Consider the following 12,444-nt stretch of genomic DNA (forward strand, 5'->3'; position numbering starts at 1 on the left):
AAATAAATTTCACCTCGATGTCGAACATTATTTTAAACAAACAAAAAATACAGAGTTTTAAACAATCCTATATTTGACACGATGACACGCGTCAGGGGGGACATTTGTGACTGGCGAAGACGAATATAAAGTCTATTATTATAAAACGAAATTAAAGAAATATACAAAGTAAAAAAAAAAAATGAAAGACCTGTCTGAAGAAATGTAATTTTTAAAAACAAAAGTGGGAAGTGCAACTTGTAAGAAGAGTATTGGGCAATATTTTAACACGTAGGGGGGAATCTTACAGTTGTTCCACTGTGGCTTTCCATTTGTTTAATTTGAATCATTTTAATTAGAGGTCCACCTTGTGTTGTGTTATTTTCAATTACCAAACTTTTTGTCCTTTTTTTTTTTTTTTGTTTGGGGCAACGACTTCGAACTTATTTAAAAGAAAGAAATAAACCATCTAAAGCAATTTTTACAACAAGAGAGAATATATCAACTCCTCGTAAAATCTACGAACGTGACAAGAATTATAGATCCCTATGTTGAACCTATATACAAAGAGTACTAACGTATTAATTGTTTCATTGCAAGGCATTTCACAGTTACAGATCATTATTAAAATTATAGTGAAATTCATATAAATCTTTCAACTTAAGTCGAGGCGTTAAAAACACACAAACACGAAGTTTTATATTTTCTCACACAAGCTTTTTCAACTTCGAATTAGTTTTTCTTTATAAGAAACGTCAGTTTCTAGCTTAAATATAATATTTTGCTTTGTTGTTAAAAGAAAAATTGAGACGTTATGTATCATGTCAAATTTGTTGGTATAGCTTCGGATTTTTCTTGTAGTCATAGAGATATCTTTGTTAACGACAACGTCTTCATCTGATAAAACGGTTCATGGGAAATTAAACACCAATCACGAATACTTAGTATCATATAAGAAAACTAATGCTAATGCTAGTATGTTGCAAGATGTACAAACAATAGGAACGATATATATTAGATGTTTTCTTAATGAACTACTTTTAAGTAAAAAGACTTAGTTAATGTAGAGTATGGGATGGAATTCGATACTGCCTCTATATTTGTGTGGTCTTACCTATTATACAGTTTTTTAATTAATTTTTTGGGTGCGGAATGTGGTTTGCCTCTAAGCAAACTTTTTGAAGTGGAATTTGAATCTCTTCAATGAATTTTTTAATTTTATTTTTTAAGAATACAAAAATCTAACTGGCTCAAATTATAAATAATATAATGTCAACAATAATGAACAATTCAGCCAAAACTGAGAAGATGATAACGAAGTTGCATTGGGCCAAACAAAACTTTTATTTTTTTTGTAAGATGGAAAGCTATTTTTATGCATCCTATCCAGAATAATTCGATATGTCTTTTTAGACTACCAAACTCATGGGCGTTAAAAAAACGTATGAAATTTATGCGAGAATCCTCATTATAATTTACATTATTATGGAAAAATGCTCATGTAAAATATATTCTCCCATATCTTGGGTAGAACAGAATATAGTTTCTACAAAATTTGATTGGTCATTGAGATATATATATTTAAAATATTGTTTTTTATATTCAGTGGTTCAAGTGTATCTGAAACCCAATCAACCTTTTAATTTTGACAAACGCAAGTTCGTTTTGATTGGAGAGTTATAGATGATTTCGTATAATTGTTACAGGATCAGTAATATTCTTTTATCATAATCTGTAATGTGGTTGTGTTATAATCTTAACTTCTTATCAAAAGAAGCAAACAAAAAAAAGATTTCCAAAACTATAACAAAATTGTTTATATAGGGTGAGTTGGTCAACCATCTAGCTTTGGATTGATAATCATGTACCATTGCTATATGAAGTATACCGTTTTAACAATTAGCGATCATAAAAACGATATTAAAAATAATAATTAAAAGTGTTATTTTCAATTTGTTGTACCTCTAGGTTTCTCTACTGTTATTTTTATACGCTTTGAACTATTCTGATATCGTTTACTAATTACAAGTTTACAACTTTTTAATACATATACGGCTTTATCTTATCAAGTGGATCCTTACTTTGAATTAATTCTGTTGATCATACCATTTACGTTAGATCATATATACATCATATATATATATAAATACATACATATTCAGATCAAATGATAATACTATACATGTATGCATGGTTGAACAGGATCTGTTAGGGTTTTAAAATGTATTAATGGTACTATAATCGATTTCCGTGCGATCTTACTATAATTGTGAAGAACTCTTTTCTGATGTTTCTACAAATGAAGAAGAATAACGACAAGGTCTATGCAAGTGGAAGTTTAATTAATCTAACTACTTAAAATAGTATTTATTATTGAAATAAGAATTTTGGACTTTTGCAATTATGGCCATTGGATAATTAAAAATTGCGCACTCCTATCCATTTTGAGAATAATCAAAAGAAAAGGCGTTGGCCTTATATCAATACTCATCCCTCTTGCACCTGAAGACTTTGGAGAATGTAGAGAGATTCCTGAAAACCCAAAAACCAAAACCCTTTAGATTTCATAACGATTGGTATTCTACCGATTTTAATTTTTTTGTTCAATCAAATCCTTTTATTTTTTTCATTCAACTTATAACTTTTTATTTTCCGTCCGTTCAATATATCATTGAACGTACAACAAGATCATATGTTTCTGATGCAAAACTGGCTAATTGTGTCTCTCTTGTTTCTTCTTTGATGGATAATATCAACTTTGAATTCTCAAACGCTTCACAAGGAAGCCAGCTACAGTCACAGCCGCAACCGCCTCAGCCGTTTAATTTGCAAAACTTGAATAACATGATTCAATACAATCAACCATCATCTCCATGGACTACCGAAACCTTCTCGGGTTTTCCTCCATACGATTGCTCGGCCAATCAATCTTTCCCCTTACAATGTTCATCTTCGAAGCCCTACCCTTCCTCGTTTCATCCGTACCATCATCAATCTTCGGATCATACATCATCATTAGACCAAACCATATCGATGGTTCCTATGCTGCCTCTTCCGGATCAATATATAAAGCCATTATATCAAAGATCATGCGCGAACGATTTTGCTGCAGCAAATGCTTCATCAGCCTCATACTCGCTTTCTTTTGAAGCAAGTCAAGATCCACAAGTATGCTCAAAAAAAGCCCTTTATTTATTTTTTTCTTTTTTTCTTAGATATATATTTTTAACAATGATGATCCTACTTGATGGTTTAAAATGTTCTCCACACAGGAACTATGCAGGAGGACCTATAGTAATTCTAATGTAACACATCTTAATTTCTCATCATCGCATCAATCTAAACAAATTCATCCAAAATTTCCTTCTCATACTTCATTCTCAAGCCATGGAGGGTCGGTGGCTCCTAACTGTGTGAACAAGACACGAATAAGATGGACTCAAGATCTTCATGAGAAGTTTGTAGAGTGCGTTAATCGCCTTGGTGGTGCTGATAGTAAGTCTCACAACCATTTAATTTGATTGAGATAGTCGCTTTTGTTTAGCATAAAGTCATATTAGCTAGTGCATATGCTACAAGAGGGGGACCATTTTAACTTGCTTTAGTCTTCGGTCTGATGAAGTTACTAAAACCTAGAACTTCTCTTGGTTAGCCAATAGAAGTTATATTTGACATGCATATGAATCATGAACATGTATAGCCATAGGATGGATAGATATCAAAATGAAGTTATAACGCTCACATATAGAAGTATATAACACTATGTGCATGTGGATTAAAAAGTGTCTCCTTTTGTTGCATTAATTATTTGGATAAAATGTATACATCTTTCAATAGAAGTATTTCATAATCGTTTCAAGGATAAAAGTGTCCTTGTTTCTTTGGTGGGTCGCTAAAATGTGTAAGTGGTGGAAAACTATGCAGAGGCAACGCCCAAGGCGATATTGAAGCTGATGGATTCTGATGGACTCACAATATTTCATGTTAAAAGCCATTTACAGGTTAATTACGGTTACTTCTTCTATACATCTCCCTTTTTCCAATTTTTTTTTATTAAATTGTTTTTGCCTTTTAAATTTCAGAAGTATAGGATTGCTAAATACATGCCTGAGTCTCTAGAAGGTACACTAATTAATTTCTGCACTATTTTTTCTATTTCTTTGGGGATAAAAATAAACTGATAATTTGGAATAATACAAATCGAAAGAGTTTTATGTTATTTTTTTTTTGTGTGAAGTAAAGAGTTTTATGTTGCAGGCAAATTTGAGAAGAGAGCTTGTGGTAAAGAGCTGTCTCAGCTTGACACAAAAACGTACGTTTCTCTTTTTTTCTTGTGCCAAAAGTAATATTTTCTTTATTACTAATTAGCCTCCTATATATTTTTCCTCCACAAAAATCCAAAAGTTAATGACCAAATGGCTTAGCGTAGCAATAGCAACACGATACGATTAACCTTATTCGAAAATAATAAATTATGACTTGTTAATGATTTTTTTTTTTTAATAATGTTGTGGAGACAGTGGAGTACAGATTAAAGAGGCACTCCAGCTTCAACTAGATGTTCAGAGGCATCTTCATGAACAACTAGAGGTAAGTTACACATTGTAACTATATATATACATCTTACTATTTTGGATATAGATAAGACTCTTTTTATTGTTTTATGGAACTATTTTCTGATAATTATCTACGTAGATACTTTTTCTTTAATACCACACTCTCATCTTGATTCATGTACGTTTCATTCTTTAGATTCAACGAAACCTACAACTAAGAATCGAAGAACAAGGGAAACAGTTGAAAATAATGATGGAACAACAACAAAAAACAAAAGAGAGTCTTATGAAGACACCCGAAGCTGAAGCATCATTGTCTCTTCCCGCTTCCGATCACACTCCTGATCCTCCGCCACCTTTCTTGGTACAAGACGACGACACTGAAGCCCTGATGCTAACAAGTTATGGAGACAATCAACTCCAGTCAAAGATTAGTTGAAAAAAAAATTGAGAGATATTGGCTACATAGAAAAGGGCCTAAAAGCATGTTTCTACTCTATTCAAAATGGTATAAAGTCATAAGAGTCGCGACAAGAGAATGTCCAAAGTGCTACACACACTAACACTTGGGAACAGAATCAGGTACTAAATGTGTGCAAGTGGTGTGTGATGGGGTCTCATTAGTCAATAGAGTAATAGATGTGTGAGATTATTCTTAATTAACTATATTTTGTGTTAAAAACTCACACGAAGAGAGATGGCTTCTTAAATTAGTAACGCTACTTTTTAAAAATTGTGCACGAGGAACCCCACCTTTTTCTCCTTTTGCTTTCTTAGTCATTTCTACTTTGAATATTCAGTTTCTTTATATATATTTGTCTTCTTCTCTGAAAGTTTGGTGATGTTTACGAAAAAGTAATCGGCCTGTAACTCTCTAATAGTATGCTTTTTCAAAATTAAGGTACGGTATAAAAAACTTTTGCATGGAAGTGATGAGTGAGTCAGTCAAATGATCATACACGTACGTATAGAGACGCGAGTATATGAAATGAATTAGGTTGGATCTGGATACCAAAAAAGTGATATTCGATTTGGTCACCGATTGTGAAGTGATTTCGTGATTTTCATTTAGCCCTCGGCACCAACGTCACATCAAACTGTTTTGACCACCCCTTTGATTGAGTTGGTATAAGCGGTTTAATGTCCCAATTGAATGGTTCGTTCGATTTCCTTATTGTGTTGGTTAATAATCTCTTAAGTATAATGGACCTGATGATGGGTATTTGAATCTAAACTTGAATTCGGCTCAGAATAGGGTTCTACTTGGAAGACAAAGATCGAGACGTTTCTCTTCTTTCGTTTTTCGCGATCAATAAATTTGTTGGTTTGTCAGAAAATTCATCAATACCCGGTCGGTCGGTCATCTCGTCGGTTTATGACTAAATTGATTCGGTTCTCGTTAAGTTACAACTAGGTTGGGCTGGTCTGGTTAAAGCCCAAACTCATTTACTTTTTTGTTCAAAGTTCAAACCATGTCCACTAATTATAAATTTAAGCTAATGGGCTACTTATGTTAGATTTCTTTTTATAAAAAAATTCATTTGAATCATACAACATCAAAAACAAAAACCTTGTAAGGCTACTTATGCTAGATTATTTAATGAAAATTGAAGGTGCTTTTTTATGTATTTTATGAGGAAGTGACTGAACACATGCATGGACAAAAGTGAAAGAATGTTGTTATGGAAATTTCACCATTTATGTGTCACAATGTCGTCATTCAATAAAATCATATTATCTTATATGTCCTGTCAATTATTTTAACTCGTAAATAATTTCGCGGCGAAGCTTCTTTATATATTCTATTTTACTTCATCTTAAGATTATTATTTTTCCTTCATAACATGCAGTGTCTTTAATCGTTTAAAAAAAGTCAAATCTTAATACCAATAAAGACAAAACACATCTTGGATCCAACAGTTGTTATATGATTTTTGTATTACACAGAAAGGGTTTCACCATTTTTAAAAAAAAAGAAGAAGTTGAGATCGAATGAAGTTTGGAAGAAGACAAGCATCGGATAGTGATTCCTCGTATAAGAGCTGCAGTGAACATAATATTCATTGCTGCAAATGCTACGATATCTCCCAACTTTTTTCAACCGATACCAAACGGGCCACTACGTTTTCAAAGCAGTCTTTGGACTGTGTGGAAACACAATTTTCAGTGGTATACAATTTTTCTTGCTTTGTTTTAAATTTTAATCACCACAAGGGAAATAGGAAAATACTTATATATCTTACCTTTAATTGGTGCTCATATACATAGTTCAAGGGTCTTGAATGAATCCTTTCTCGAATTACACTTGTTATAAAGTAGTTATAGGTATTAAACCCATATTTCCTTCAAGTCGGGGCTTAAATAGGTTATTATTTTTAATTGTTTCGTTGTTACATACATGAGTTGATGGTAGAGAAGGTACTAATGAATTTGTACGTATAGATAAAAAATGAGTTATAATCGAAGTTCATGGTCTCATCAGGAACAGCCATCAGTAAGCTCTCCAGGTTGTGAATCCGCAGCCTCTGAGTTAGCAAGCTCATCTTCCACTAAAACAAGGATCAACTGGACAATAGATCTTCACCACAAGTTTGTAGAGTGTGTGAATCACCTAGGTGGCCCCATGAGTATGATCTCTTTCATCTATTTGTATGTGTGTGGGTCACTTTCGTTAATGAAAACAAAAAAAAGGAAAACATTATGATTTACCCTTCTTAATCTCGTAGAAGCGACGCCAAAAGAGATCTTAAAGCTTATGAGAACGCATAAATTAACGATCTACCATATCAAGAGTCATCTTCAGGTTACCACATCATTTTTCCATTTTAGATTATGATCGACATATATTTTTATGCTTATGATTTCATTCTTACCTAATCTCCTTTAAATTGTATTCATGCAAATCAGAATTATCGATCAATGAAACATGTTCAAGATTCCAGACAAGGTAAAAGTCCTATAGGTTTTATACATTATTGTTAAGTCGCTCATTGACCAAAGCAAATACGTTTTCTTGTAGTAATTTTATTTTGTTGACTTAATTAAATGATATAATCTGCAGAAACAAAACTCAAAGAAAAAGAGATTCATCCGAAGGATTCAAGTATCAAAGAGTTGATGAGATTGCATGATGAAGTAGGACAACATCTCCAAGAACAATTAAAGGTTTTTGTCCTTAATTCATCCTTGGCACTAACAGTCTTAACACTAAGATCTATTCCAATATATGTGGCGATATGGCTATATCCGTTTGTCTATCTCGAATCAACATCGCGAGGTGGAAGAAGTATACCAAAAGTTAATTAACAGTGATTTACTGTTTTGTATGCATGAAACGAAAATGATAGAGGAATGGTCGTGAGTGCTGATCTTAATTTGATAGATTCATAGATAGATCATAGACTAACAAAAAAAAAAAAAAAATCTCCTATTTTCATTTTTATTTTGCTAATATCGGATATGAAAATATACTTGTTTATGTGTGTATGTGTTTTTCTTTTGTCTGGCAGATGCAAAGAGAATTATACTTGTTGGTCGAAGAACAAAATAAACAGCTCCACGAGATGATTAAACATCAAAAACGAAAAAACAACTTGTAAAATCTCTTAATTTAAGATTTGAATTTTTTACGTTGATGTTATGATGTAGATAATGGCATGTCTGTACACACAAAAAAAATGTTTCTCTTCAAATATTTAATTTTTGGGATTTTTTCTTGTATTGGAAAGAAAGTAAAAAAAAAAGTACAAGCAAACGCAAACGCAAACGCAAAAAAAAAACAAACTCAAACAAAGTTTCATGCTTTCGTTTCATCTGTCTCCTCCGGCGACCTCCAAGAGCCGAATCAGACCAAACCCCGTCAAAAGATTCAAAGGTAAAACCTTTCTCCGATTTGCTCACAAATCCAGCCAATGAAACTCACGCGAAACCCTAGTGGGTTCGCGTCTCTTATCAAATGGGTATCACAAATCTCTCAAGAAACCAACTTTAAACCCCTGTTTCCCGGAACTGGGCTCCTCCTCCGTCATACCCAAAACCCTAAATCTTTCTCCACCGGTAACGAAGTCTCCAACGAGAAATCAAGTGTGAGGAGAACCCAAAACGGGCTTCGAATCACTCCCACTATTCGTAAATTAGCTGAGGAAGCAATGTTGGATTACTTTTATTCCACTAGGGGTTTACAGTACATGGTCGCTGAGAGTATGAGCAAGAACAGTCCTCTTTTTATTGATAACCTTTTGAAGAAGGTTGATTGTGTTACTCCTGATAATATTAACCAATCTATCACTAAGTATCTACGGTTTCACCCTGTCAATGAGTTTGAGCCTTTCCTTGAGAGTTCAGGTTTGATGCCTATAGAGTATAATCATTTGGTTCCTTCTGATAAGGTCTTTTTGGATGAAGAAGGTTTTTTGCTTGAGAATCATCATGTTTTGTGTTATAGTGGAGTTGAACCTAAGAAGATTGGGAAGATTTTTAAAGAAGCTAGGGAGGTTTTTGGGTATGAGACTGGTGTTTTAGCTTCTAAGATTAAGGCTTATGAGGATTTGGGGTTTAGTAGGTTTGTCCTGTCGAAGCTTATTGTTTGTAGTCCGAGGATTCTGGTTGGGAATATGAATCTTGAACTGGTTAAGGTCTTAGAGACGTTGAAAGCTATGGGGTTTGACTCTGATTGGGTTATGGAGAATCTGTCAGAGGAGGCACCTTGTGAGTGGAGCTCTGTGTATCGTGTTTTAAGCTTGCTTAGAGGTATTTGTTTTGATGAGGATGAGTTATGTGGGTTGATCAGGAAGTGTCCAAGACTGATTTTTGAGAATTCAGGGATATGGACTGTGGTTCTAGTTGGGTTTGAAACAAAGCTTGGGTCATCTAGAAGTGAACTGTGTTCGTTGTTTCAGAAGTTTCAGCAGGTTCAAGTAGAGAACTGTGTAACGAATCTAAGGAACTGCTTCTTGTTCCTGAAAGAGATCGAGATGGAAGATGATGAGATTCATAAGGTGTTCCGTTCTCACTCCTGGTGGCTTGGTTCATGTAAGTTAAAGAAAACAAGTAGCTTGCTTGTAAATTTGAAGACTGGGAAAGCCCGTTTGTGTCAGGTCATTCAAGATAACCCAGAGGAGATGAAGAAATGGACAATGGGGTCAAAAATCCAACCGTTACCAGCTACCGAAGAAAGAACAGAGTCGAAATCAATGAAGACTCAGTTTCTGTGTTACCTCGGGTACAAGGAAAACTCAAAAGAAATGGAGAAAGCACTCGAGAGGTTCTGCGGCAGAGGATCTGAACTCCGAGAGAGATTTAACGTACTTGTGAGTTTGGGTTTCAAAGTGAAAGACGCCAAAGAAATGGTGAAAGCATCTCCTAAAATCCTCTCACAAGCATCTGATGTCTTGGAATCAAAGGTGAACTACCTTGTTAAAGAATTAGGTTATCCGGTTTCCACTTTGGTTGACTTCCCTTCATGTTTAAAGTTCACTCTTCAACGGATGAAGCTCAGATTTGCCATGTTCTCTTGGCTTCAAGCTCGTGGCAAAGTTGGTCCTAAGATCAAAGTTAGTACTATGCTCGCTTGCTCTGACAAAATATTCGTCAGTTACTTCGTAAACCGTCATCCCGATGGGTCTAAGCATTTAGAAGACTTGAAGAAACTGCATCCGAGTTGAACAAACTAATTCCTTACTATGTTTTTGTAGCATTACACCTTAATCAAATCTTGTATCCAATCTAATGATAAAAGATTTCTTGATTCATCTTTATATTGTTTTAGCTTTGAAATCTTTTAAATTTTCTTATATTCAAAGTTTCAAACTTTACAATTATATTCAAAGTTTCAATCTTTACAATACAATATATTCAAAGTTTCAAGCTTTACAATATATTTATATTTAATTGTCAAATAGTCTCGTCTTCTTCTCACGGAACATACCTATTGCTTCGGCTTAGACATATACACCTCTGTGTTACATATATCTCACATGTGTCCGAGTAACAGGTAATGTCTCTTATACGAAACCCTAGATTCACTAGCCTTCTCAATTGGGTATCACAAGCTATTATTAAACCCCGAGTTTCAGGAAACCCTAGATCTTTCGGCACCCAAAGAGCAACACTAGTCGATGCTGAGCTTTGCGGAGAGAAGTGGGGAGTTAGAAATCGAAACGAGATTCGTAGAATGGCACAGGTTGCGATGTTTGATTACTTTTACCAAACGAGGGGTTTGCAGTTTCTGGTTGCTGAGAGTATGAGTAAGAACGCTCCTGTGTTTAATGATAATCTCTTGAGGAAGCTTGATGGTTGTGATGTTGTTGATGATGATGATGATGATGATGAGATAGTTCGATCTATTACAAGGTTTCTATTGTTTCATCCTGTAAACGAGTTTGAGCCTTTTTTAGAGAGTTTAGGTTTGAAGCCGTCAGAGTTTAGTCATTTGGTTCCTTGTGATAAGATGTTCTTGAATGAAGATGCTTTTTTGCTTGAGAATTATCATGTCTTTTGGAACTATGGAATTGGTAGGGAGAAGATGGGGAAGATCTTTAAGGAAGCTAGGGAAGTTTTTGGGTTTGAAACTGGGGTTTTAGCTTCTAAGATTAAGGCTTATGAGGAGGATTTGGGGTTTAGTAGGTTGTTTCTGTCGAAACTTATTGTTTGTAGTCCTAGTATCTTGATTGGGAATATGAATGTTGAGCTGGCTCAGGTTATGGAGATGCTGAAAGCTATTGGTTTTGGTGTTGATTGGGTATCAGAGAACTTGTCAGAGGAGCTGTCTTATGATTGGAGTTGTATGCATAGGTGTTTAAGTTTTCTTAGAGATATCTGTGTCGATGAGAATGAGCTAAATGAGTTAATTAGGAAGCGGCCAGGTCTGATTTTTGAGGATTCAGGGGAGTGGACACTGATTCTAGCTGGGTTTGAAACAAAACTAGGGTCATCAAGAAGTGAACTCTGTTCGTTGTTTCAGAAACTCCCTCAGAGCCAGAGTTTAAGCAAATGTTTAATGAATCTAAGGCATTGCTTCTTGTTCCTGCAAGATATTGAGATGGAGGCTGATGAGATTAGCAAGATCTTCCGTTTGCACTCTTCGTGGCTTGGTGTAACTCGTTTGAAGCAAACCAGTACCTTACTTCTCAATTTGAAAGGTGGGAAGAGGCGGCTTTGTCAAGTCATTCAAGAAAATCCTGAAGAAATGAAAAAATGGATTATGGGGTTAAGAGTCCAGCCGTTACCAGCTACTAGCTGCAAGCTAGACTCAAAGTCGAAAAAGATGAAGACTCAGTTCTTGTTAGAACTCGGATACAAAGAAAACTCAGAAGACATGGAGAGAGCACACAAGAGTTTCCGTGGCAAAGGATCTGAACTCCGTGAGAGATTTAACGTCCTTGTGAGTTTGGGTTTTACTGAGGAAGTTGTTAAAGATATGGTGAAAGCATGTCCTAGTATCCTCACTCAGGCAAGTGATATCATAGAATCAAAGGTTAACTACCTTGTAAACGAATTAGGTTATCCGCTTTCGACTTTAGTTACTTTCCCAACATGTCTCAAGTACACTCTTCAGCGGATGAAGCTTCGATATGAAATGTTCTCTTGGCTTCAAGCTCGAGGCAAAGCAGACCCAAAGCTTGCATTGAGTACTATACTTGTGTGCTCGGACAAGTTCTTTGACACTAGATTTGTAAACCGTCACCCTGATGGGCCTAAGCATTTTGAAGACCTGAAGAAACTGCTTCTGTGTCAGTAGAGAACAAGTAATTCGATTTTTGTATTCTAGTTAGAGCAGTAACTTCAGTTTTGTGTTAGTCCCCTTTAAGCAGATTGCTATGTACATGTTTTTACAAGTTCTATAGCAATTTTAAAGTTGGAGAAAATAAATAATACTGTATTATTTATTAAAGAGAGAATTAGAAAATTC

At 34.7% G+C, this 12,444-nt stretch overlaps 4 protein-coding genes across 5 annotated transcripts; all 4 read left to right on the forward strand.

Annotated features, from left to right (window-relative positions):
- The first annotated feature begins 2,376 nt into the window (after positions 1–2,376).
- Positions 2,377–5,368, forward strand: LOC104768884 (myb family transcription factor PHL5-like). Its single transcript, XM_010492960.2, has 7 exons — positions 2,377–3,147; positions 3,252–3,474; positions 3,904–3,980; positions 4,062–4,101; positions 4,237–4,291; positions 4,500–4,569; positions 4,732–5,368. Exons 1-7 carry the CDS (start codon positions 2,722–2,724, stop codon positions 4,972–4,974), a joined length of 1,134 nt encoding a protein of 377 aa, XP_010491262.2. The 5' UTR covers positions 2,377–2,721; the 3' UTR covers positions 4,975–5,368.
- Positions 5,369–6,457: 1,089 nt separating this feature from the next.
- LOC147918412 (myb family transcription factor PHL5-like) lies at positions 6,458–8,243 on the forward strand. Its single transcript, XM_087505438.1, has 6 exons — positions 6,458–6,704; positions 7,018–7,162; positions 7,262–7,338; positions 7,443–7,482; positions 7,597–7,700; positions 8,045–8,243. Exons 1-6 carry the CDS (start codon positions 6,528–6,530, stop codon positions 8,132–8,134), a joined length of 633 nt encoding a protein of 210 aa, XP_087361564.1. The 5' UTR covers positions 6,458–6,527; the 3' UTR covers positions 8,135–8,243.
- A 15-nt stretch (positions 8,244–8,258) lies between these two features.
- LOC109131358 (transcription termination factor MTEF18, mitochondrial-like) lies at positions 8,259–10,289 on the forward strand. The gene has a single exon (XM_019242245.2). It carries the CDS (start codon positions 8,447–8,449, stop codon positions 10,196–10,198), a length of 1,752 nt encoding a protein of 583 aa, XP_019097790.2. The 5' UTR covers positions 8,259–8,446; the 3' UTR covers positions 10,199–10,289.
- Positions 10,290–10,416: 127 nt separating this feature from the next.
- On the forward strand, positions 10,417–12,404 carry LOC104768885 (transcription termination factor MTEF18, mitochondrial-like). Of its 2 annotated transcripts, XM_087505439.1 has the most exons (2): positions 10,417–10,527; positions 10,610–12,404. In XM_087505439.1, the coding sequence occupies exon 2, from the start codon at positions 10,708–10,710 to the stop codon at positions 12,271–12,273; it is 1,566 nt and encodes a 521-aa protein (XP_087361565.1). In that variant the 5' UTR covers positions 10,417–10,527; positions 10,610–10,707; the 3' UTR covers positions 12,274–12,404. The 2 variants fall into 2 exon arrangements, with proteins under 2 accessions (XP_087361565.1, XP_019097725.2); XM_019242180.2 differs by having other exon boundaries at positions 10,422–12,404.
- The last annotated feature ends 40 nt before the right edge of the window (positions 12,405–12,444 follow it).

This window comes from Camelina sativa, chromosome 20 (genome assembly GCF_030686135.1).
Source record: "Camelina sativa cultivar CO46 ecotype springtype chromosome 20, ASM3068613v1".
Classification (NCBI taxonomy): Eukaryota; Viridiplantae; Streptophyta; class Magnoliopsida; order Brassicales; family Brassicaceae; genus Camelina; species Camelina sativa.

Excerpts from the sequence above, each read along its gene's own strand:
- LOC147918412 (XM_087505438.1), top strand. The coding sequence starts at position 6,528 with ATGAAGTTTGGAAGAAGACAAGCATCGGATAGTGATTCCTCGTATAAG. Across the intron at positions 6,705-7,017 it reads TGGAAACACAATTTTCAGTG|GAACAGCCATCAGTAAGCTC; the intron begins GTATACAATTTT and ends TGGTCTCATCAG. Across the intron at positions 7,701-8,044 it reads ATCTCCAAGAACAATTAAAG|ATGCAAAGAGAATTATACTT; the intron begins GTTTTTGTCCTT and ends TTTGTCTGGCAG.
- LOC109131358 (XM_019242245.2), top strand. The coding sequence starts at position 8,447 with ATGAAACTCACGCGAAACCCTAGTGGGTTCGCGTCTCTTATCAAATGG.
- LOC104768884 (XM_010492960.2), top strand. The coding sequence starts at position 2,722 with ATGGATAATATCAACTTTGAATTCTCAAACGCTTCACAAGGAAGCCAG. Across the intron at positions 3,475-3,903 it reads TCGCCTTGGTGGTGCTGATA|AGGCAACGCCCAAGGCGATA; the intron begins GTAAGTCTCACA and ends AAAACTATGCAG. Across the intron at positions 3,981-4,061 it reads ATGTTAAAAGCCATTTACAG|AAGTATAGGATTGCTAAATA; the intron begins GTTAATTACGGT and ends TTTAAATTTCAG.
- LOC104768885 (XM_019242180.2), top strand. The coding sequence starts at position 10,531 with ATGTCTCTTATACGAAACCCTAGATTCACTAGCCTTCTCAATTGGGTA.